Consider the following 24,596-nt stretch of genomic DNA (forward strand, 5'->3'; position numbering starts at 1 on the left):
GAGGTTCTCCATGAGGGCCCTGCCCCTGCAGCAAACTTTTGCCTGGGCATCGAGGCGTTTCCACACGTCTTCTGAAATCTAGGCAGAGGTTCCCAAACCTCAATTCTTGCCTTCTGTGCACCTGCAGGCTAAACACCATGTGGAAGCTGCCAAGCCTTGGGGCTTCAACCCTCTAAAGCCACAGGCTGAGCTGTACATTAGCCCCTTTCAGCCACGCTGGAGAGGCTGGGACACAGGGCACCAAGTCCCTAGGCTGCACACAGCACAAGGACCCTGGGCCCAGCCCACAAACCACTGTTTCCTCCTGGGCCTCTGGGCCTATGATAGGAGGGGATGCTGTGAAGGTCTCTGGCATGGCCTGGAGATGTTTTCCCCATGGTCTTGGGGATTAACATTAGGCTCTTTGCTACTTATGTGAATTTCTGCAGCCAGCTTGAATTTCTCTTCAAAAAAATGGGTTTTTCTTTTCCACTGCATCATCAGGCTGCAAATTTTCTGAACTGTTACGCTGTTTCCCTTTTAAAATGGAATGCTTTTAACAGCACCAAAGTCACCATCTGAATGCTTTGCTGCTTAGAAATTTCTTCTACCAGATACCCTAAATCATCTCTCTCAAGTCAAAGTTCCACAAATCTCTAGGGCAAGGGCAAAATGCTGCCAGTCTCTTCACTAAAACATAACAAGAGTCACCTTTGCACCAGTTCCCAACAAGTTCCTCATCACCATCTGAGACCACCTCGGCCTGGACCTTATTGTTCATATCACTACCAGCATTTTTGTCAAAGCCATTCAACAAATCTCTAGGAAGTTCCAAACTTTCCCACATTTTACTGTCTTCTTCTCAGCCCTCCAGCTGTTCCAATCTCTGCCTGTTACCCAGTTCCAAAGTCGCTTCCACATTTTCAGTTATCTTTTCAGCAACTCCTCACTCTACTGGTACCAATTTACTGTATTTTTAGTCCTTTTTCACATCGCTGATAAAGACATACCTGAGACTGGGAAGAAAAGGAGGTTTAATTTGACTTACAGTTCCACATGGCTGGGGATGTCTCTTAATCATGGTGGAGGGCAAAAGGTACTTCTTACATGGCAGTGGCAAGAGAAAATGAGGAAGAAGCAAAAGTAGAAACCCAATAAATCCACCAGATCTTGTGAGACTTATTCACTATCATGAGAATAGCATGAGAAAGATCAACCCCCATGATTCAATTACCTCCCCTTGGGTCCTTCCCACAACACATGGGAATTCTGGAAGATACAATTCAAGTTGAGATTTGGGTAGGAACACAGCCAAACCATATCAGGGCTCGAGTCTGAGCTCCACCCATTCTAGTAGAAGAGTTTTCCCTCCTGAACCTCAGTTTTCTCACAGGTAAAGGTTAGTTAACAACAGCCTTCTCACTGGAGTGCTGTAGAGATTAGATAAGGGAAGAGTGTATGAAGTGTTTAGTGCTATTCTTGGGACATAAAACAGACTCAGGATATGGTATTATCAATAACAAAGTTTTACTGATGCACAAACAGCAGCAGCCAAAAAGATGGGGCCATGCACATGAGCACACAGAAGCAGAACAGGATGGCTCAGGTGTCCATTTTCATTGCCCATTCCTCCATGCCACCTGCTCTAATATGTACCCTTTCACATGGTGTTAAAGGATGAAAAACGCATTTGCTTAAAATCCATCTGCTTTTTACAACTTCCAGAGACCAAAATCTGCACAAGCAGCAGTTCTTTGTGGCTCCTAATTAATTCCTAAACAAAGACTGCACTGGCGGCAGCCCAGTTTATGAAACCAATTGACCTCCTGGTGCAAAAATGATGACACAGATGTTGTTGCTATGTCACAACCTCATTTTTCACTTTGCATCACTTGGTCAGGCCAGACATATCTTCACCTTCTGAGGAATAGAAGATAGTCCCCTGGGTGACTCTGAGACCCTAATTGTTATCTCCCATGGTTATGGGCCTTTCTCCACTCAGGCGCCTCCCAACAAAAGTCTGGAGTGGAGGTCTGGTGTGGTAGCTCACGCCTGTAATCCCAGCACTTTGGGAGGCCGAGGCAGATGGATCATGAAGTCAGGAGATCGAGACCATCCTGGCTAACATGGTGAAACCCCGTCTCTACTAAAAATACAAAAAAAATAGCCAGATGTGGTGACATGTGCCTGTAATTCCAGCTACTCAGGAGGCTGAGGCAGGAGAATCGCCTGACTCTGGGAGGCGGAGGTTGCAGTGAGCCGAGATTGCACCACTGCACTCCAGCCTGAGCAACAGAGCGAGACTCCGTCTCAAAAAAAAAAAAAAAAAAAGTCTGGGTTGGAACAGGCCAGAAAACATCACCTGTCTTTGGTTAATCTGAGGGCTTCCCAAGCTAAGGAATCTCTAATCTGTAGGGTTCTTGGGAGGCTACCAGTAATAATAATCACAGTGGCCATGAACCCAGTGTCTATTATGTGCCAGGCACTCTCCTGTGCATTGTGCCTGCTTTATCTTATTTCATTCCACACAGTCTTTTAAGATATGAGTTAGCATCTTAAATTCAAAGTAAAGAAAACAGAATATTGGATATATGAAGAAAGGCTTCACAACACTGGAGGTGCCATGGCACTTCGTATAGGTGAGTTACCAAGAACTTCTTTCAAGTTATCTCATCAAGGCTTCACTCCATCACTGCAAGGTTCTGACAGGTTAGACAACTATATCCAGGTCATACAAGTAGTAGGCCAAGAAATGGTCTTCAAAAGGTGTGGGCCTTTCCTCTGAGTTAGTTGTTCTTCCAATTGGATTAGGAACTCACTCTTATGACCCCAGATAACCTTATTACCTCCTTAAAGGCCATATCTCCTAATACAGGCACATTAGGTGTTGAGCTTCTTAATCAACACGCTAATGAAGACAGCATGGGCTCAAGGCTGAATCTAGGTCTTGGGTGGTTGTGTGACCTTGAGCAATCTCAGGCTTTTCATTCAGAAAATGAGTATATTCTTACACATTTCATCTGTGAATAATCATTAACCACCAAAGTTCTTGCCATTGTATATCAAAGACTGCCTTTCCTCTATTCTCCAATATCATCTTCCTCATTTCCATCAGAAACCTCACCACATGCACCTTTAGCATCCATTTTTTCTATCAACAGTGTTTTCAAAGCAACCTAGGCTTTTCCAACATGCACTTCAAAACTCTTTGTGGCCTCTACCCATTACTTAATTCCAAAGCCACTTTCACGTTTTTAGGAATTTTTTTTACAGAAACACCTTACTTCACAGTACCAAAATCTGTATTAGTCTGCCCACACTGCCATCACAGCATACTAAAAACTGGATGGCCTCAACAACAGAATTTTATTTTCTTACAGTTCTGGAGGCTGGAAGTCTAACATCAAGGCACCAGCAGGATTGGTTTCCGGTAAGGCCTCTGCTGGCTTACAGATGGACACCGTCTTGCCGTGTCTTCCCATGGCCCTTTCTCTGCTGTGGGTGTGCTTTCACTGATGTCTCTTATCTCTCTCTCTTTTTTTTTTTTTTTTGAGACGGAGTCTTACTCTGTTGCCCAGGCTGGAGTGCAGTGGTGCAATCTTGGCTCACTGCAACCTCCGTCTCCCGGATTCAAGGGATTCTCCTGCCTCAGCCTCCCAAGTAGCTGGCATGTGCCACCATGCCTGGCTAATTTTTGTATTTTTAGTAGAGACAGGGTTTCGCCATGTTGACCAGGCTGTTCTCACTCGAACTCTTATCCTCAAGTAATTCGCCTGCGTTGGCCTCCCAAAGTTGGTGTCTCTTCTCTTAAAGACACAAGTCCTGTTGGATTAGAAACTCACTCTTATAACCCCAAATAACCTTAATTACCTCCTTAAAGGCTGTATCTCCTAATACAGTCACATTAGGGGTTGAGCTTCAACATATTAATTTGCGAGGGAACACAATTCAGTCCATAATATCTGCCATTCTGACTGAAAACACCTGCTTAATATATTGTCAGGAGATTTTAATGAAATTTTAAATGGGATCATGTTCTATTCATGTTAGTTGGTAAAGAGCATTTGAGCTTCAAGAACAGCTACAATTTATTGAGAAATTTCTATTTATCAGGCACCAAGTCTGTACTTAACATGGATGCTTCCATGCCTCACAATGATTTTATTTGAGAAGGTATTATTGTTGGCATTACTTTACATTTGAGGAAACCAAGCCTCAGGAGAAGGCAAGTAGCTAGCCCAAGGTCACACGGTTATCAAAAGGCTGAGTGATCCCGTCCAACAGAATCTCCTCTCCCATACCAGGCTGTTGCAATCATTCTGATGGCCCAGATCTTCCCTGCAAGTGGGAATCCTTCACCTGAGAACATCTGCTCTCAGAAGAGAGAGGAACTGACCCTCATCTCCCCCCAGACAGCCTCTGGTGACTTTACACACCATCTAAACAAAGCCTCTGGCACAGCCACCAACATATTTCACTCCCTATTAAGGAAAGCCGAGACAGGGCAGGCCTCTGGATGCTTCATTAGGGGAACACCAGGACACATAAGGACTGTAATAAAACAGGAACCGAAGAGGGTGTCCATGGGGAAAGCCCGGAGCTGCTTGTGCTTGTGCCCCTGCAGAATTTTAGAGGAGGAAGGGAGGGCTGAGGGCACAGAGAGACAAGGGCGGGGGAGAGGGGGATGAGATAAGGCTGCCATGGGAAAGCAAGAGCTTTGCTGCCAACGGAGCAAACACAGGATGTGGATCCCAGCTCAGTCTCTCCCTAGCTGTGTGGTCTTGGGCAAGGCCATTTCACTTGATGTACCACAATGATCCAATCCATAAGATGGAGATATCAATGCTTGCCAGGTGGGATTTTGTGAGAATTAAATAATAATTTTAAAAATTAGCATGTTAAGGCTGTGACTTTCCCCCTAATGGTCTCGATGAACTGTAGGTGGACATGAGGGCGATCTGGCTGCAACATCTGTCACCCCATTGACCTCCAGGGTTCATTCAGCTGATCTGTCTGGCGAGGGAGGTGTCCTTTTCCCCCCTCACTGCTCTATGTGTGTCCCTCCCAAAGCTGCATGCTCCGTTGAAGAGGATGGCCATCCCCAATAGAGAAGGACTGTTTTTTGGTCAAGGGCATACAGTAGCTGCACGCCCCTGCTAGAACCTCCAAACAAGCTTTCAATGAGCTGTAAGTTTATGATTCTCCACCTTTGTAAATTCCCCAAAACCTCTAATTGGTGTTCAGATCAGGCATACATAAGGTAAGGTTCAGGAAACTATCTTTTAAACAAACACACAAGAGAATTCTTTTTGTTGTTGGTAGTGGTAGTAAATTTATTCTTGAAACCATTTCAATGAGATATATTAACATGTAAAAAGCTGTGCATATTTAATGTATGTAACTCAATGAAATGGAACCTTGGTACCCTGTTAGTGGGAATGTACATTGGTACAGCCATTATGGAAAACAGTAGATAAATTCCTCAAAAAATTAAAAATGAAACTACCATATGATCCAGAAATTTCACCCTAGGTAATTCTTATGTAGGAAGAAAATCCTGCTCCACACCTAGTGAAATACCAACAGTAAACAGGAGAAAATAATATCAGGCAATTTTTAAACCTCCTAGTAATAGTGGTAGTGCAAGGACTTTGGAATCAAGACACTTGGTTACCAATATTATGTTGCTTACGTAGGATGAAATATATATTATCTATGGATTTTAGTCTCCTCCTAGGTGATATGGGTAAACTACCCTAAATAACTGTTTCAAGAAATAAGTAAAATAATGCACGTAAACTTCCCTGCATATTCCCCACCATATAGTAAGTGCTCGGTATTATTTCTCTGATAGATTCATTTTCACCTAGCTCTTGCAAATAACTTGTAATAATCCCTCAACTGTGGAAAACATAGACACAAAAAGATTTTCTACCTCAATTCCAACCTCACATTTTGTTTAATCAAGCAATTTACAGGGGGTAAAAATAATTAGTGGTTTTAAATGCTTTAATACAAGCAGGCGCTGTAATCATGATAAATCATCTCTGACATATGCCCAGCTCCTCCAAGTGACAGATGACAAACAAAAGCAGGACAAGGTCCTCCGTCACAGGCGGAATCATTGAATTAATGGAAGAATTATTGCTTCTGAAATCCACTCCAGTCCTATTGAGGAGAACGTTCCAATTTATCAAAGCCAAATGAACATTAATTGCAGCAGTCTGGTAAGTTTTCCAGCCACTATGACCTTCATTGAATTTTAATCCAAAACAGATAAGATTTCCTTCCACACAAGAGGAAACAACACAATTAGCTCAAAATGACAGCTAGATTATGAAGCAGGCACACACAAACAACACACACACATTCACACTCACGCACACTCCCAGTGAAAATATTGATTCTACTTGACTTAAAATTCAGCACAAAGGAAGTGAGCGGAGAAAAAGGTAAATAAATACAATCACCACATCTGCATAACCCCTTCCCCCTCTTTATTCAGGAGAGAAATTTTAGAGGCGGAAGCCAAGATGGAGAAGGTGGCAGGCAGTAATGGAGACAGAATTTCTAACTGCTGTAATTAATGTTATGTCTCATCAGGGAGAGATTAGGAAAAAACAGAGAAGGAAGGAAGAAAAAACAAGTGTTATTTTGCTATTAAAGACGCCCTTGAGCTGGGAACATTAGCAGCCAAAGTTTGAATTGGGTAATTGTTTGACTGTATCAGTGGATTTGCAGACAGGATTACCACAGTGAAGTGAAATGTATTGCGCTGAACCTACAGCGTGAGTGGCTCCCTCAGCATGGAGCAAGGGGCCTTCTGCTGGGTGCAGTTTATAGCCTGACACAGGCACACTGCCCTGAGATTTAGATGGGAAGGCCAGCTCTGTCATTAACCTGCTGTAAGACATCGTGAGTCACCCTTTGAGACCTAAAAGCTTTGTTTCTGTATTTATTTTCACTCTATTAAAGGGGTTGAACTGGAGTTTTTAAAACGCTTTTGTTTTTTGAGAATTAAATCAGAAATTTCTGTTTTCATCAATTCTAAATATCTGTGGCCAGAAAGAACTGGCTGCCTTCTTCCATGGTCCAGGGTCAGGCTTGCCTCAATATCTCACAGTCTCGTAATTGGATGATTATGGAGATGAGCTCCTAAAAAGTCCTTATCCATCCTTGCCCCCTATAAGAAAGGAAATATTATACAGCAGATGGAGCAGAGAGCTCATTTGGAACTAGAAATGTATGTTTAATTCTGGGCTCGGACACTGGATATGTGATCATACTAGAGAGTTGTCTTAACCTTCTAGACCTTGGTTTTATCATTTGTGAAAACGGAACAGTAAAAACAGCAATATCAATAGTATCATTAATACAACATTTGTATAGAGTTTGCAGATTTACCAACTTTTAACTGTAGAAACTATTACTCTCACCATTTTACAGTTGAGAAGACAGAGGCACAGAGAAGTTAAGTAACTTAACCAATGTCAGTCTACAAGTTACGTGGTGAGGCCAGGATTCCAATCCAGGCGGTTCTGTCCCAAAGTCAACATTCTTGTTTTGGGTTTTAGCCTTTTTATTTTGAAAGAATTATAGACTCACAGGAAGTTGCAAATTTAGTAGAGATCTCTTGTGTACTCTTCACTCAGCTTCCCCCAATGTCAACATTTTTCATAACTATAATAAAATAATGAATACCAGGACATTAAGCATGATTCAACACTATTAACTAAACCACAGATCTTATACAAGTTTCACAAATGATGCCTCTTCCAGCTTATGGTAGCTCTTGGTTTTCCTTGGCTTGGGCTACATAATGCTCATTTCTCTCTCCATCTTCATACCATCTTCCCCTGTGCCTTCTCTTCCATGTGTCTCTCATAAGGACTAATTTTTTAAATTTTTTTCACTAATGTCCTTGTTTTTCCACTAATGTTTTTGTTTTGGTCCAGGATCCCACATTGCATTTAGTTGTCATATCTCCCTAGTTTCCTCCAATTTGTGACAATTACTGTTTTCCTTGTTGTTGTTTTTGTTGTTTATGATCTTAACACTTTTGACCATTGCTTGTGAATTATTTTGTAGAATGCCCATCATTGGGTTTGTCCATATTTTTTCATGATTAGAATGGTTATACATTTTTGGCAAGAAAACCACAGAAATGACATTGTCCTTATCAGTGCATTATTTCAGTGGATTCATAACGTCAATATGTCTGATGAGTGAGGATGTTAATTTTGATGACTTGGTTAAGGTGGTGTGGTCAGTTGAATAGTGGGTCCCGGAAAGATATGCCCACACCCTAATCCCTGGAGTTTGTGAATGTTACCTTATTTGGAAAAAAGGGTCTTTGCAGATGTAATTGAGTAAAAAAATCTTATGTATAACAATCTGAGTTATCAAGGTGAACCCTAAATCCAGTGACAAGCATCCTAATGAGAGGCGCATGGAAGAAAAGACACAGGAGAATGCAGTATGGAGGTGGACGTAGAAATTAGCGTTCCATAGCCCAAACCAAGGAAAACCAAGAGCTACCATAAGCTGGAAGAGGCAAGACAGGATTCTCCCTTCGAGCCCCAGGGAGAGTGTGGCCCTGCCAACACCATGATTTCAGACTTCTGGCCTCCAAAACTGTGACAGAATAAATTCCTGTTGTCTTAAGCTTCTTAAATTATGGTAATTTGTCACGGCAGCCTTAGGAAGAAAATACAAGTGGTATCGGCCAGATTTCTCCACTGTAAAGTCACTATTTTCCTTTTGTAATTAATAAATGTCTTGGGGGGGGGGACACTTTGAGACTCCGCAAATACCCTATTTCTTCTCAAAATTTCACCATTAATTTTAGTATACATCAGTGGATCTTGTCAGTAGTAATTATTACAGTGGTGATTGCCTAATGGTGATTTTCTGTTTCCCTCTTTCCTTCTATATTTATTAACTGGAATTCTACTGTAAGAAAGAACAATCTTTTCTGCCCCATTTATTTATTTAGTCAATTATTTATGTCAGTATTTTAAAGTCAATATTCTTAATAACCTCCCAACATAGCTCAAAGGATGTTTGTGAAGGCCAAGAGCGATAACAGAGTAGGAAGAATACTTTTAGAGGCCAAAGGAGAAGAAAGGGACCTTCCCTGGGCACCCTGCTGATGCTTCATGAGCCTTTTATCACTGATTCCTCCCCTCAGCCCCATGAATGTGGATCTCTCGCCTCATTTACAGCTCAGGAGAAAGTGAGGTTCAGAAAGGTTCAGTAATGTGCCAAAGGACACACAGCAGTAAGGGAAAGAATCACAGTTTAAGTTCTCATCTGTCTTGTCTCCAAAACCACGTGATTCCCACCAAATCAAGCTATCTTCTGAAGACTGGGAAGGAGGGAGAAAGGGGGATTAATTGAAGGGAGAGGCAGAAGTTCCAATATATCGAAATCAAAGCTCACTTTCCATTTTTACTGTGGGCTTATTTGGGGCATATGAGAAAGGGAGTAAACAGCGTGAACCTCACTGCAAATGTGCACACAGCATTCATTTTGTGTTATTGTTAAAATACCACACAAAAGCCCCAGGTTCTTGAAGGGGAGGAAAATGTGGAACAGGAGGCTGGGGCGGAGGAAGTTGGGAATGGTCACCAAGGGGACACATGCCCTGACTCTCTTGCCAACCTGTCCACCCCTCCCCATTTTACTTCCCTGCAGTCTCTGGATCTCCCCTCTCCTTCCCTTCTCCCAGACTCCCTGTTGCAATCCAGTCCACCCTGCCCTGCCATGGCCTCTTCTCAGATCCACAGTGCTGGGTGCCCCTGCCTCCAGCCCTCTCATCTCTGCTGGATGCTGTCTGGGCCTGACTGCCTCCTCAGCCTCGGATCACCCCGATTGCCCGCCCTTCACTCCATCTACCTCGCTACCCGACTCCCAGCCCTTTCTTGAGGTTGAGTTCCATCTGCTTCTCTTACTCGCTCTCTGTCTCTCTCTTTTCCTGTTCTCTTCTCTCTGTATCACTTCCTCCATGCTTTTTATTCTCTGTTTCATTTTCCCCCATCTCTGCTTTTATTGCTAAATCCCTTTCTGTCTGTTCTTGCCAATTCTCCTTTATTTTTCTATGTTTCTCCCATCCTTGGTGCCCCATTCTCTCAGTTTCTTCTTTATTTCTCTCCGTCTCTAGTAATTTCAACGTACCTAGTATAGAATAGTTTCTCAATCAACATGGGCTGGATGTTTCTGTCGGTATTTTCTTCTGCTTCCCTCTGTCCATATTATATATACATAGCTATAGCTATACACATTCTTATTCTGCATTGGGCTTTGGCCAGGAGGTTCAGTGGAACTGCCTTCAGGCCCTTTTCCTGAGCTGCCTCTTGCCATCTCCAGGATACCCTTGTCAAACTTTTCCATCTGGGCTTGATCATTGGTCCACACTAATGGGACAGGGATGAAGAACATCCATTTTCCAGCTTCATTTTCCCCATCTACAACATGAAGGTGGGGTATATCCTATTGCTGTGGCCATTGCTTGCATGTGCACCCCCTGTAAAAGAATTGCACACCCCTGCCATTGGCTCTGGGCTTGGCCATGTGATGTGCTTTGGCCGATAGAATGTGAGAGAACCCACATCTGAGCATCAGTTTCAAGAGGCATCCTATATTTTTGCCAGCTCTCTTGCTCATTCCCTCTGCCATGAAAACCAAATGTTTCAAACTGGGGCTCCCCTTCAGCCAAAGTACCAGAAGGAGAAGACAAGCAGAGCTGAGCCTGCAGTGACTGCAGCTGCCGATGTGTAAGGTGCATGAGAAGTAAAGCATGGTGTGGCCAAGGCACTATGATTTAGATTGGTCTGTTTGCAGAATAAACAAGCAAGAGCTGACTAGCCTGGAAGACTTGGATATTCTATGAGGTCTAAGGTGTTTTCAGCTCCAAGATCCCACTATATTTCATACTTCTACTGTTTTTTTTTTGGAAACTCTTGCTAAATGCTTTTATGTGCATTAAGTTTGATGTTATGATTTTAATTTTATTTCCATTTTGCAAATGATCACACAAGAAACTCAGAGGTGAGATGACTAGCCTGCATTTCTATAGCCGGTATGTGGTAGTCTAAGCTTGAAACCAGGCTTCCTGAAGCCAAATTCCATGCTCATTCTACTTCTCTATGGTGCATCTCTAAATGTTGTGAAAAATAAGCAATTCCTATATTTCCTACACATGGAAGCTATGGCTTATTTTCCTACTTTGCCCACAGGCCTAGCTAGAGACCCTGCAGGCTTTTAGTGAAACCATGTTGTTGAAGCAAGTCAAGACCAAGCCACAAGGTTCATGTGACTTAAAATTTTAAAGTATTTTTTAAAGTCTATACTTACAATATTAAAAGTTCTACTTTCTGGAAAAAAAACGTGAATGATACTCATGGGGTATGGCCCACTTATGTAAAAAAGTACTTGGGATATTTGTGTTACAAAACTTCATCATACCTTGGCAATTGATATAAGCTTGGTATCTTCATTTTTAGGTGGGTGCAGTGAGGCTAAGAAGGGGATGTGACTTGCATAAGATCACGGAGCATATTGGTGGCACAGCAGAGACACATAACTATTTGTGCTGCGTGTATTACATGGTTTTTCCACTACTAGATGTTTGCCATCCTCACATTTTAAATAATCCCTCTCGGGATCTGTTTTCCCTACTACTCTGTCTTTTCTCTGAAAAGCATTTGGGAATCACAGTCTGTAACAGCTTGACTTCTCCTACCCTAGTTGTCCTGAGTGACCTTCAATGATATTACTTATAAATAACATGGTGGCAGTATTAGGTTGATGCAAAAGTAACTGTGGTTTTTGCCATTGAAAGTGATGGTATTTCTCAAAGTTTCACCATTAATTTTAGTATACATTGGTGGATCTTTTCAGTAGTGGTATTATTTTCAATGGCAAACACCACAGTTACTTTTGCACCAGCCTAAATATTTATTGTTTTCAGTTGAATTGGGTCCTCCAAAAGCAATATGTGAAGCTCCTAACCCTCAGTACTTCAGAATGTGGCCTTATTTGAAGACAGGGTATTTATAAAGGCAATCAATTTTTAAGTGAGGTTGTTAGGGTGGGACCCGGTCAGAGAGCAGTGGAATGATCTCAGCTCACTGCAACCTCCGTCTCCCAGACCCAAGCGATCCTCCCACCTCAGCCTCATGAGTAGCTAGGACCACAGGCTCACACCACCAAGGCCAACTAATTTTTTGTATTTTTGCTATAGACAGGGTTTCACCATGTTACCCAGGCTGGTCTCAAACTCCTGAGCTCAGGTGATACACCCATCTCGGCCTTTCAAAGCTGTAGGATTACAGGCTTCAGCCACCGCACCTGGCCTCTGGTGTCCTCATAAAAGGGGGAGAATTGGGGCATAGAGACAGACATCACATGCACAGAATGCCACGTGAAGATGGAGTTCTGCTGCCATAAGCCAAGGCACTACCAGAACCTAGAAGGAAAGCCTGGAGCAGATCTTTCCCTGGTGCCTTCAGAAGGTGCATGGTCTCGCAGATATCTTGATTTTAAACTTCCGGCCTCCAGGATTGTGAGATAATAAATGTCTGTCGTTTAAGCCACTCAGTTTGTGGTACTTTGTTATTGCAAACTAGGAAGCTAATGCACTTATAAGTAGCAGAGTAATGACATTTATAGAACCAGGGCTGTGTGTCAGGCTCCAGCATATGTGCTTTATATCTATCATCTCTGATGATTCTCACAACAGCCCCTCTTTAGACAGGTAATTCCATCAGAGAAAATACATGCTCAAATCCCACTACTACTAAGTCAGTTATGGAGCCAAAATGTGAACCTCAGAACACACAGAGTCACAGGTCTTACAAGTTAGTTATACTTCCTGTGCTTATTTTCTCAACAGTAGAGCAGGAGTAATAATATCTATTGAGATTACTGTAAGAATTTAATGAGTTAAATACATGTCAAGTACAATCACACTAAGCACTATAAAAGTGCTTGTTAGCATTATTAAGATTCTTCAATGTCTTGATTACTCAGTTATTATTTCTACTCAGTTACTGTTTCTCTTAAGATATGGCCCCAAAAATAAACACAATATTTCAGTTCTCACCCAGTACCTCTAGAATTATTTGTTCAGAAACCTAGCCTTTTATTAATTCAACTTAAAATATAAGACCACTTTCAGCAATGAGACCCCATAGTTGGCTCAATCTGAGCTGGTGGCTGATTTCGTAAAAAGCTTTTTTTTTTTTCTATCTCTTTTTTTTCTAGCAGATAGGCTTTTCATTGCTAGATTTAATAGGCAGGTAAACCATTCCATGATTGAATGATTAAATCAATGAATGAAGGAATATGCTATGAATGAAAAAATGTCATGGTTGGAGCAATGATATAAAGCCATCTTTTACAGAAACCTTTAAAAAGTGTTATCCCAATATCACACCGATCCTCTAAACAAAGCTACTGAATAAGAATGGTAGTAATAATTTCTTAGATTTGTGTGACATTTTATATTCCTCAAAGTATTATTCTATGTTATTATATCACAGAGTCATAGATCATCTAAATTGGAGGCAACTACAGTAGTCATCTAATTTAACTATTATTCCTCTCTAAACCCCAGCGACTTTGCCTGCACAAACTCAGGGAGAAGAAACCCACAACTTCTTGATTCAGCCTACTCCACTGATGGATAGCTCAGACACTTTGAAGTGTTTGTCCTGTCGTGCATGAGAACTTTGACCCCTTGGAATCCTGAATCCTCCCTCATTGGAGGCCAGCAATACAAATCCGTGGCATTTTCTTTGGGATGATCCTTTTGAGAGAAACATGCCCTCAAAATTCTTTTCTTCTTCTACATCAAACCAAACATTTCTTTTCATCCCCTTTCTCAAAACATTTTGTCACCACAAAGACAAAAGGGAAAAAACAAAAGCGCCAAGATAAAACATATTGGTCTCAAACAGTTTCTATCTGGTAACTCTTGTGGAAATCTTTAAAACAAGACATATCACATTAAAATGAAATTATATTTGTCACTGTTAAAAAGGGGGAGAGGAGGAAAGAGTAGAATTATATGACCAACCCTCTGAACCACAAGTGATAACTATTTTTGTTGAAAGCAACTTTGATCTATGCAAAAGTGAAATATATATTGAAATGCCAATGTGACAATGGCAATGGCAACAAAAAGCAAAATGAAAAAAACAAATAAATGCAAAAAAGAAACAAGAAGTTGTGATCACATCTGCTAGGACCTATTGCATTTCTTCATGCCTGCGTGAAGCAGATAAACTCTTCTAAACTCTTCCCACTTTCTTTTTTTTTTTTTTTTTTTTTGAGCAGGGTCTCGCTGTGTCGCCCAGGCTGGAGTCCAGCGGCGTGATCCTGGCTCACTGCAAGCTCCGCCTCCCGCCTGCAAGCGGGCGGATCACGAGGTCAGGAGATCAAGACCATGCTGGCTTCCCACTTTCTAAATAAGGATACCAACACTAAAAGAACCTCTTTCTTTATCCTGCAAGTTTGCATATGTAGATCACAAACTTAGCTGGCAAATAGTTAGGGGCCCATAATAGCTTGTTCTGATAACAATGTAAAGTGCACCCCAGGATTCAAGCCATGGTTTTCCTCTGACTTTGCACCTGTAGCCAAATCACTCAGCCTGCTTTGGATTTCTTTTCTCCTATCTATAAAATGCTGGCATGAGCAACTCCTCTCCCTAACTGACAAGTTTCCAATTTCTATCAAATGTTTTGTACACCTGGAGTGAATACTCTATAAATAACAGACATGATAACCCTTACTATAGCTAACATTTTAATAACGGCTACTGCTTTTTGAGCACTTACAGAATGTCAGGCACTGTGCCATACAGAACTGTGCCCAAGCACACAGACTCTCAATTTGAACAGACCAGAGTTAGAATCTCAACTTCAGCACTTATTGGTGATGTGGATGGGCAAGATGCAAAAATCCCACTAACTCCCAAGCCCTCATCTGTAAATGAAGGGCAACAACATTACTTATCATATAGAGGCACTAGAACAATTAGATGAAATAATAGAGGTGCTGCACTTTGTGCCTGGCATACAGAAAGTTCTCAGTGGTGGCAGTCATTATTTTCATCGTGCAGGGCATTTGTGAGTGTGATCTCATTCCGTGCCTAGAAAAAATATCTCTAAGTATTGGGGAATATTATTCCAGTTTTACAAATTATGAAGGTAACTTGGCCAAGGACACAAAGGTAGTGATAGAGACATTATTCAACCATGGAGTTGATTTCCAAGTCATAAACCCTCATAAAATACCCATGGATTCCACATAGGGTACAGTCTTTGTAAGAATTCACTCATGAAATCTTATCAATTTAAATCAACAACGGATGCATAGAGAAGGAAAATAGTGGCCTGTTATATAGATTAAGGGCATAGTTTCTGAAACCAGCTTATATAGAGTGAAAAATTGGGTTTGCCACTTAACCTTTGTGTGATCAGTGTAACGTAGATAGGTATTTATTAACATTTCAGATTCCTCATGTGAGGGACAGTATCCACTTTAAGGTTTGTTGTGAGGATTGAAAGTGATAATATGCAGAGAACAAAATTTGGAACACTGCCTGGCATATAGTAAATACTCAAAATAAATGTCAGGAATTACGATTATTTCTCTAGATCAGGCAGCAAAATAGCAGCAAATATAAGACTAAAGCCAATGTCTTTTTACTCCTAAGTTGGAGTCCTTTAAACATTGCTTCAATGACAATATTAATAGCCATTTGTGACTATGCACTCAGTATGTGCCAGCCTGGGTATTAGGCACCATTGTATGTTTTTTCCACTCTTTTCAATAATTTTTCTCCACTCTTTTCAATAATTCTGTGAGATTGGTATGATCAGTTTTGTTTCATAGATAAGGAAACTGAGGCTCAGAGGCAAGAAGGGATGTGCCTAAAGTAAAATTACCAGGAAGCAGGAAGTAGAAGAGACTATATTCAGAGCCAGGTCTGCTGAATTCCATCGCTCTGCTTTTTTTCTCTGCATCCTGCCACCTGCACAGCTGAGGAACTGAGGAGGGTATGCTGAAGCTGGGGCAGAGGACAAGAGGAGATGACTGTTTACTCTCACTTTCTGGACTAGGTTCAGAGTACCTCCTTGCTGCATCACCTTTTGCAATATTAATATTCAGATGATGCAACCTTTGGGACAAGGTAGATGCTCGACCCTAGCCTTCACAAGCCTACAAAACATGATGGCTCCACCCCAGGAGGCATGGATGGTAGCAGGTTCCAGTGGCTGAATGGGAGCTGGTTTCCCTGCATGGGTGAGCAGGATATTTGTGCTGTCAAAAGGGGATGAAGTGCATAGACCCTAGCCTCCAGACTTCTTTGAGATTTGACTAGAAGATTTGGGTCTTCTCACAAACCACCTTGGATCTTCACCAAAGATGAAAACAATAGTGTATCCAGCAGGGTCAGGGCCATGATGTCATGAATTGCCAGACACAAGTTTTAATCCTGGGGAAATCCTGGTCCCAGAACTGCCTTTTTGTTAGCCCAGGAGACTTAGACAAATCAATTAAACTCATGAATCTCAGATTTCTCAGTTGTGAAATGGGGAGACAGATCCCAGCCATCTTAAATGTAAACACTCTTTTTGTTCTTGCTGCATTGTCTGTGGCCAGAATGACAAGGGTAGAGTCTGAGCCACAGAGAGGCCTGACCTCCAGGCCAAGCCCTGCTGACTGACTGAGGGATCTTAGACAAGTCTTAGCCTGTCCCAGACCTCAGTATCCAACTATGGAATAAAAGGGTATAATAAATCAGCACATCTCAAGTTTTTCAACTAAACTGCCCCTATTAACAAAAGCAAATGCCCTTAAGTGCCAAGCTCCTCTGATCTGAGGACTTGTTGTGTCTACATAACTATTAGTATAATCCTTGTTCTATAAATGACAAAAACAAGACAAAGGGCTCATACCCGAGTTCGGTGTCAGAGAGAGACCTCAAGTCTGTGCTCCAAGTCTGTGCTTATGGCTGTCTTCCTACCTCTAGAGAGAGCAGTGTTACTGGCATGCCCCACCTCTCAGAGGAAGAACACCTTGGGGTTCAGTGTCTCCAAGACATGACTCTGTTCCCTGAGGGGAGGGCAGGGACAGGAGAGATCCAGATTATGGAGCCCTGAATGGGGGAAGGAACTTTGGACCACACGGTGGTAGCCTTGGGCCACTTTGGCTCATGGGTGGGGAGGGTCTGAAGGGTGCCAGCTTCCACGTTACCTACTCTGCCAGCCAAATCTTGAACTACAGGGAATTTCAGTGACATCTGGGTCTTAGTGAGTTATTATTTCGAAGCTGAACTCACTGAGCAAAAGGGAAAGTTGAGGAAAACCTACCATCCTGGGGAGAAAGTCTGATTCAGTGAAACTAACACTGGACCTGGAGGCAAAAAAGACACATTGGAGGCTCATTTATAATTGAGATAATACTATCCAGGTTACTGGGTTACAAGAAGGATACATGCAAGTAAATGTGCTGAAACACAGAAAATGTTTAATGAACATTGGTCAAAATTGAGTCTCACTCTCAAATGTTAAAGGAAGAAGAGCATTCACACCCCTCCGCCTCTTCCAAACATTAGATGGTGTCCCACACCCCATGAGGAACTCAGCAAGTGCCCTGAGATGGTGCTTACAAATTTGCACCCCAAACTTAGCATGCAGGCACCCACTTGCTTGGTGTGAGGCTGCATCATTTGCTAAATATACATATGGAAAAAGTCTATCACACTCATTCCATGAATAACACAAAGGCCTTGATTTGTTCCTCCACGTGATGAGCATGCGTAAGGTCCAAAATTAACATTGCTGTCTGGCTGGGGAGTGTATGTGTTTTTCCAAAAAGAGAAAACTTCTAAGATCTTACTCAGCCCTAATCAGAATGTCTAATGCACAGTGTTCATTGAAGAGAAACGAGAAAGAGACTAAAACTAAAGGTCTGCTCCGTTGTAGAGTCTCAAAAAATACTGCTGATTGTTAAATTGAAGGAAGAAATGAGGGTTGAGAGGTAGCTCTGCTCTGCTGAGTGGCTTTATGCCAATCACTTCACCCCTCTGGGCCATACCCTCCTCATATGTATGTTGGAGATACCATTTCCTAACCTTGGGTATCTGGCAGAGCCGTACTAAAGAAGAAAAGGAGAAGTGAATGTAAGAGTGGCTTTGAGGAATATAAAGCACTAGAAAGATGTGAAGTTTCTTCCTGAGCCCATTAGACTCTGTGCTTTCTACCTACTGGATTTATTTTCTGGTTTTGTTTTTCTATCTACCATGCAATGCCAATAAATATAGCTTTTTAAAGAAAGCATATAATATAAGCCCAGATACTTTTAGACTACCACTCAAGTGATTCCAGCCCTAGTAACCTTCTAGGTGGAGGCAGCAGACTCAGAGTTCTGTATCATGGGGCCAACAGAGCTGAACAGCCACATCCTCTCTCTGCAAACATGTGGAGGTGATTCGCTGGACCTCATCCATTCTTGGCAAGAGCACAATGAGATAATTTCCATACATGTATCCAGTATAGTGCTTAACAAATGGTAGATACTCACGAAATTCTTGAATTGAGAGAAAACAGGGTGTACAGGACATAGTTCAGGCTTAGTAGCCAGATATGCTTGGATTTGAACACTCAAGAGTAGTTCCATCATTCGCTGGCTATGTGATCTTAGGTAAGTTTCTTTGCCCCTCGGCCACAGTATTCACAACTATAAACAGAGTTATGGAGGGGCTTCTGTGGACCCCCACAATGGCTACATCCAGCCCAGCTCCAAGGGCCACCATGCAGTTGTTGCAAGGGTTAAAACACCTGACACATCAAGGGCACTTAGGAAAAGGCAGCCTGTTCTGGTTTTATTCCAATTTTGTTTGTTCAGTCATTCTTGGAATGGCCAGTTGTATTCTGAATCACCAAACCTCAGCCCTCAGCAAAGCAGGCCAAGCACATGACAGATGTTAAACAGCTATTCCCAGAGATGTCAGCCAAAAGGCCGAGGAGTTGGAGACCCTTTATTTTCTTCTCTGAAGCACAATTAGTTTGTCACAGCTGACAGATGATGGATGGGTATGCATCAGTCCAAGTGACATCACAGAATCCATCTGATTTTCTGTTTCTCATTCTAACCTCTTGAGTTTGGTTCTTTCCTTCCATCTGTGGACAATCCCCCGCTCCCTCCATCTCTCCACCCATTCCTCCCTCACGCAATCCCTGACCCCAGTCACATCCCCCCATCACTCACCATCACAGAAATGTGGAGGATGTGCATCTGCTCCTCAACAATCTCCGAGGGCTCCTGGAGAGTGGGGGCGGTGGCTTGGGCCAGCTGCCCGGAGCTGCTCATGGAGACGTGGAAGTACAAGGTGCCATTCTCCAGCCACTGCTGTCTCCAGTGCACCAGCGAGATGTCCGCCGCTGTGCCAGACATCTCTGCAAGACAAGACCCGAGGCACTGGGTGAGCCGTACGCCTGGCCTTGGTGCTCCAGGGAGGAAAAGAGCCCACATAATCAGGAGCTCAGAAGGCATCCATTTTTTGCCAGGATACCTTTCCTCACATCAAGTCTATGAGATAGGGATCATCACTTTTCATTTATAGATGAGTCAACTGTGACCAAGATTCACCTAAAGTAACAGAGTAGTGGAAGCAGGGTTTGCATCCACATCTGTCTGAGGCCCTTTTTAGTACATCACATGTGATCAGGTAATTCATTCTACTCTGATAGTGGAATGAAACTAAGGATAAAAGTGCTTTCATTCTTTTGTGGCTATGAAACTAGAAGAAGATGAAGGAAAGAAATCCATGAAAGGAGTAGGAGTTGAGAGTGTGGATTCTTTAGAAGTTGAGCTGGAAGTACCCATGGCCAAACCTCGGAGCCAGAAAGGCCCAAGAGAGCATCAGCTCAGCTGAGGTAGCTCAGGGTCATCTTGCATAGGAAAGGAGCTTGCCAAGAGGGTTGCCCTGAGCGTGTTCCTCTTGCTTCCACAAGAGCAGCTCCATTTTTTGTAAGGTATATACTGCACTCCCAAGCAAGGAAATGTTGGCATAAAGTTTCCTTGGCTTAAAAATACTGGCAAAGCTACTGCCCCATCCCAACGTTCTCATATAGCCAGTGAGGAGTGAGGACTTTCTAGTAAATTGTAAAATTCAATCTCCCAACTTGAAGTTTCTAACTCTTATCTCTATGCTGGTTTTCCTTCTGTAAATACTTTTAAAGTGATTATCATTTGAATAGTATTTTTGTTCAATGTATCATACCTTTTTATTAGTAAAAAAGGGTCATGGCATAAGATGTTGAAAGTGTCATTGCAAGGGGATTGTACAATTGTTCCAAAGTCCCCTTAACTAAAGGCGTGTGTGCCTGCAAATGTCCTAGAAAGACAAGGCCTATCAGTGAATCTTATGCATGAATACAAGGGAAGGGTGGTGGATTTCTTGGAGGATTATTAGGTCTGCATTCAAGGGAGATAAACAGGAGTCAAATAGCCTTTATAATGTCCATCAGTAGACAAGTAGTCTTAGTGGTGCTGGAGGCTTAGAACCTTGACCCCTCCCTCCTGAGACAGCTATGATCTTGAGGCAGTATTCCTATAGTCTCCAAAGACCTCAAGTGCATTCACACACACACACAAACACACACACACAAGGAGAACTGATGGGCAAGCTGAGTTACAGCAACTTATCCAATCAGCTCTCTCCATGTCCCACTGCAGCACCCATCATATCTGATGACACGGAATGAAAAAGAATCAACTTGAAAAGAAGAGGAGATGATACTACCAAATCACTTACTCATCACCCAATTCCACTGAATTATTCTTATATCATCAATGCCCAATAGACTCTCCCTCCTTGAGGTTCACAATCAAAAATCCTTAGGAGAAGAGTGTTTAGCACTTAATAAGGGCTAAAAAATGTTAGCTATGAATTTTTAAGTTAGATATTGATTTATCATCATCATCATCATTATTGATAGGAACAGGATCTAATTCATCCTTCAGCTGCTCTAAAAAAAAAAAAAAACAAAACAAAAAACAAAAACCGTGAGCCATCCTTGACAGCTTGCTTTCTCTCCCACTCCTCATTCAGTTCATCAGGAAATCCTTCCAAAGTCATCCAACATTCAACCCTTTGCAGTCCCTCTACATCAGCCACATGGGACAAGGCGTCATGCTCTCTTGCCTGGCTTACTGCAAGGACTTCTTAACTTGACTCTCTTCTTCCACCCTTGTCCATTCTATTCTCAACCAGGAGCCAGAGGAATCCTGCCAAGCAAAAGTCATCTCACATCACTAAGCCCTCCATTTACAGTCTTTGCATGGCCTCCTACTCATTCGAAGTAAAAGACAAAGTGGTGAGAACATAGTAAGTTATTAGGCCAAGCAAACACATGCTTGGGCTTCCCTTGCAGCTGGAAGAGTTGAACAGGCCTTGAGATAATCACGAAGGTTTGTCAGCACTTAGAGCACAGGCCCCAAAGGCCCTGAGAACCCACTGTCGTTCTGGGGAGGGACTGGTTGGGTGATCAATTTGAGTGGTAGGTCTCCTCTCAGCACCTTCTCTTCGTCCCAGGCTGGGATGATCTGCTGCCCCACTGACCCCCTCCCAGCCTTAGCACCCGAGGCCTTGGCAGTAGCTTCCCTGGCAGACAGCCAGCTGGGCCAAGGCAAGGTGAAGACATTATGGTAAATGGTCTGCCTCATTTTTCTCTCAGTGCATCAAAGCCTAAAACCAGAGGTCCAGGGAACCCAGGGCTGAAAGCTGCACTAGAAATAGCAGTGTCTAATTCAGTAGTTCCACGTGCTGCTGGCTAGGCAGGCACTCCATGTGCTGAGTGTCCCTGGAATGGCACCAGAAGAAAGCTCCAAGGTAGGCTACATCTGGTTGACACAGCCTGGCACAGATGAAGGCGGAGCGAGCAGAGGGATGCTTGTGGAAATCTGAGCTCCTTGCTCCTAGCACTCTCTCCAGCCTGTGCCTGAAATCCCACTATTAAAGAGGCTTCCCCTTTCCATGTTCAGATGAGAAAGCAGAAGGTCTCAGAAGGTTAGTGACTTGAGTTCACTGGTGAATTTGTACCTAGCTAGAACCAGTGGATTTCCAGTCCATGCAATTTCTACTATGCCAGTTGCACTTACATCTCCTTTTTCTTGACTAAATTAGCCCGTGAACCAAAACTAGATTGAGCTCTTTGTTTGCTACAGCGGTGAGTGCACAGTCAGCAGACAGTAAACGTTAAATGATAATAACAGTGTGTGAAACACAGTAAATATTGAATCACAGAGAATAACTCCGGACTTACTTTATTACAAAGAAAAGAAACTGTTGTTGAAGAGGAGAGAGGAGGGGTATGAAATGTTAAAGGGAAAAATGCTTTAGCAGAAGCAGAAGGCCTCGATCATTCATTCACTCATTGTTCATTTATTCATGCATTTGTTTATTTATTCAACATAGTTATCAAACATCTACTCAATCCCAGGCAGCTCAATAGCTCAGAACATGGAGTTAAATGAGACATAGCCTTGCCTTCAGGGAGCTCATCATCATGTAGCAGTGGAAATTCTACCCAGCCAAATGTCTCCTCGCCCATGTTATTGTCCACACACATGCACACTCTCCATTGACCATGGTCCAGGCAAGTGTGTATTATCGGGACTATCTTCTACCATCACCCCTTCTTCACACACTCCATCCCTGCAGGACTTACAACTATTTCTCAAACAAGGCAGACTCCCACTTGTCTCAGGCCATGAGTACTTTCTGCCCAACATTCCTAGCACTCTCCTCCCAGAACCTACGAGCTGTCTTCTTCTCAGTGTTTGTCTCTCAGTCCAAATGATACCTGCTTGGAAAAGCTGTGCCTGTCCACTCTAGCTGAAGTGGTCCTCTTCACACACATCCAACCTTTATTATATCCCTTTTACAAAAACTTTCTACAGCAGTTATCATGATTAGAAATTCAGGCTGTAATCTCAGCATTTTGAGAGGCCACGGCAGGCGGATCACTTGAAGCCAGGCATTTGAGACCAGCCCGGCCAACATGGCGAAAGCCCATCTCTACTAAAAATACAAAAATTAACCAAGCATGGTGGCATGTACCTGTAATCCCAGCTACTCAGGAGGCAGAGGCCCAAGAATCGCTTGAACTCGGAAAGTGGAGGTTGCAGGGAGCCAAGATTGCACCACTGCACTCCAGCCTGGGCAACAGAATGAGACCCTGTCTTTAAAATAAAATAAAATAAAATAAAATAAAATAAAATAAAATAAAATAAAATAAAATAAGAAAGAAAGAACGAAAGAAAGAAAGAAATTTATGCTTTACATTTCCTTGAACATGTGTTTATTGTCTCTCTCTCCAGGAGAGCAGAGACCTTGTGTGTCTTATTTCCTGCCATCTCTCATGCACTTTGGAAAGTGCTTGGCACATAATACATGCTCAGTAAATAATTACTGAATCACTGAGTTACATACATATATGTATATATATTTCAAATACTCATGCCCTTTTTCATCTTTAAAATGCTTAATGCATATATATATATATATTTCAGTGATTTGGTATATATATATATTTATGTATTTACATATATTTCAGTGACTCAGTAACACACTTACTTGCACACATCCATAATAAAATGGTGGAGGGACTAAAAAATAGAATTCAAAGAGTGTTACATTTCATCAGAGAATTAAAAAAAAAAAAAAAAAAAGAAGAAGTAAAGGTTGATTGAAAACTCCAAAGTGGGAAAAGACTCTCCTAGCTTGCAACCAAGAACTACTTCCAAAAGGTGGTGGTAGGAGCATTGCAGAGGATGGGCAGATTCATGTCCCTCAGAGAGGAGGAGGAGAAGGCATAGAGATCAGCTGGTCATCGCAGGGGCATGAAGCTGCGTGTGTATGTCGGAGTGGAGCAGAATGTCAGGTGAGAAATGTAGTTCAGGGCCGGGCGCGGTGGCTCACGCCTGTAATACCTGCACTTTGGGAGGCCTAGGTGGGCGGATCACGAGGTCAAGAGTTCGAGACCAGCCAGGCCAATATGGTGAAATCCCGCCTCTACTAAAAATACAAAAATTAGCCAGGCATGGTGGCATACACCTGTAGTCCCAGCTACTCGGAAGGCTGAGGCAGGAGAATCACTTGAACCAGGGAGGTGGAGGTTGCAGTGAGCTGAGATGGTGCCACTGCACTTCAGCCTGGGCAACAGAGTGAGACTCCATCTCAAAAAAAAAAAAAGAAAGAAAGAAAGAAATGTAATTCACACACAGAGTTAAGGGCTTTGAATGCTTGGTGATACTGTGTACATTTTATTCAGAACCAGTAGAGTACACTTGGTCAGAAAACCAGTCCTGTGTCCCTTAAAAACAGGTTAATAGAACAGTAACATGACCAAAACCAGTTCTTGAGATTCTCTGCTGATTGATTTTCCAACTGCATTTTCCCTTTTCTCTTCCCCTACTCCTTCCATATAAACATTTCATTGAAGTCTTCAAGTCATATTACAATCAAAGTTTAAGCAAAAGGGGGACTAAATGCATTTGGTCAGGAACCAAGACGATTCCCATAAAGGCAGATTATG

General features: G+C 42.5%; 1 protein-coding gene across 5 annotated transcripts in view; it reads right to left on the reverse strand.

Moving 5' to 3' along the window:
• ASTN2 (astrotactin 2) overlaps positions 1-24,596 on the reverse strand; it is a 983,906-nt gene that overhangs the window by 840,803 nt on the left and 118,507 nt on the right. For all 5 annotated transcript variants that reach the window (XM_031014728.3, XM_031014726.3, XM_031014725.3 and 2 more), the window contains exon 2: positions 19,264-19,451. In XM_031014728.3, coding sequence (XP_030870588.3) covers positions 19,264-19,451 — 188 coding nt within the window. The remainder of the gene's footprint in view (positions 1-19,263; positions 19,452-24,596) is intronic.

This window comes from Gorilla gorilla, chromosome 13 (genome assembly GCF_029281585.2).
Source record: "Gorilla gorilla gorilla isolate KB3781 chromosome 13, NHGRI_mGorGor1-v2.1_pri, whole genome shotgun sequence".
In the NCBI taxonomy this organism is placed as follows: domain Eukaryota; kingdom Metazoa; phylum Chordata; class Mammalia; order Primates; family Hominidae; genus Gorilla; species Gorilla gorilla.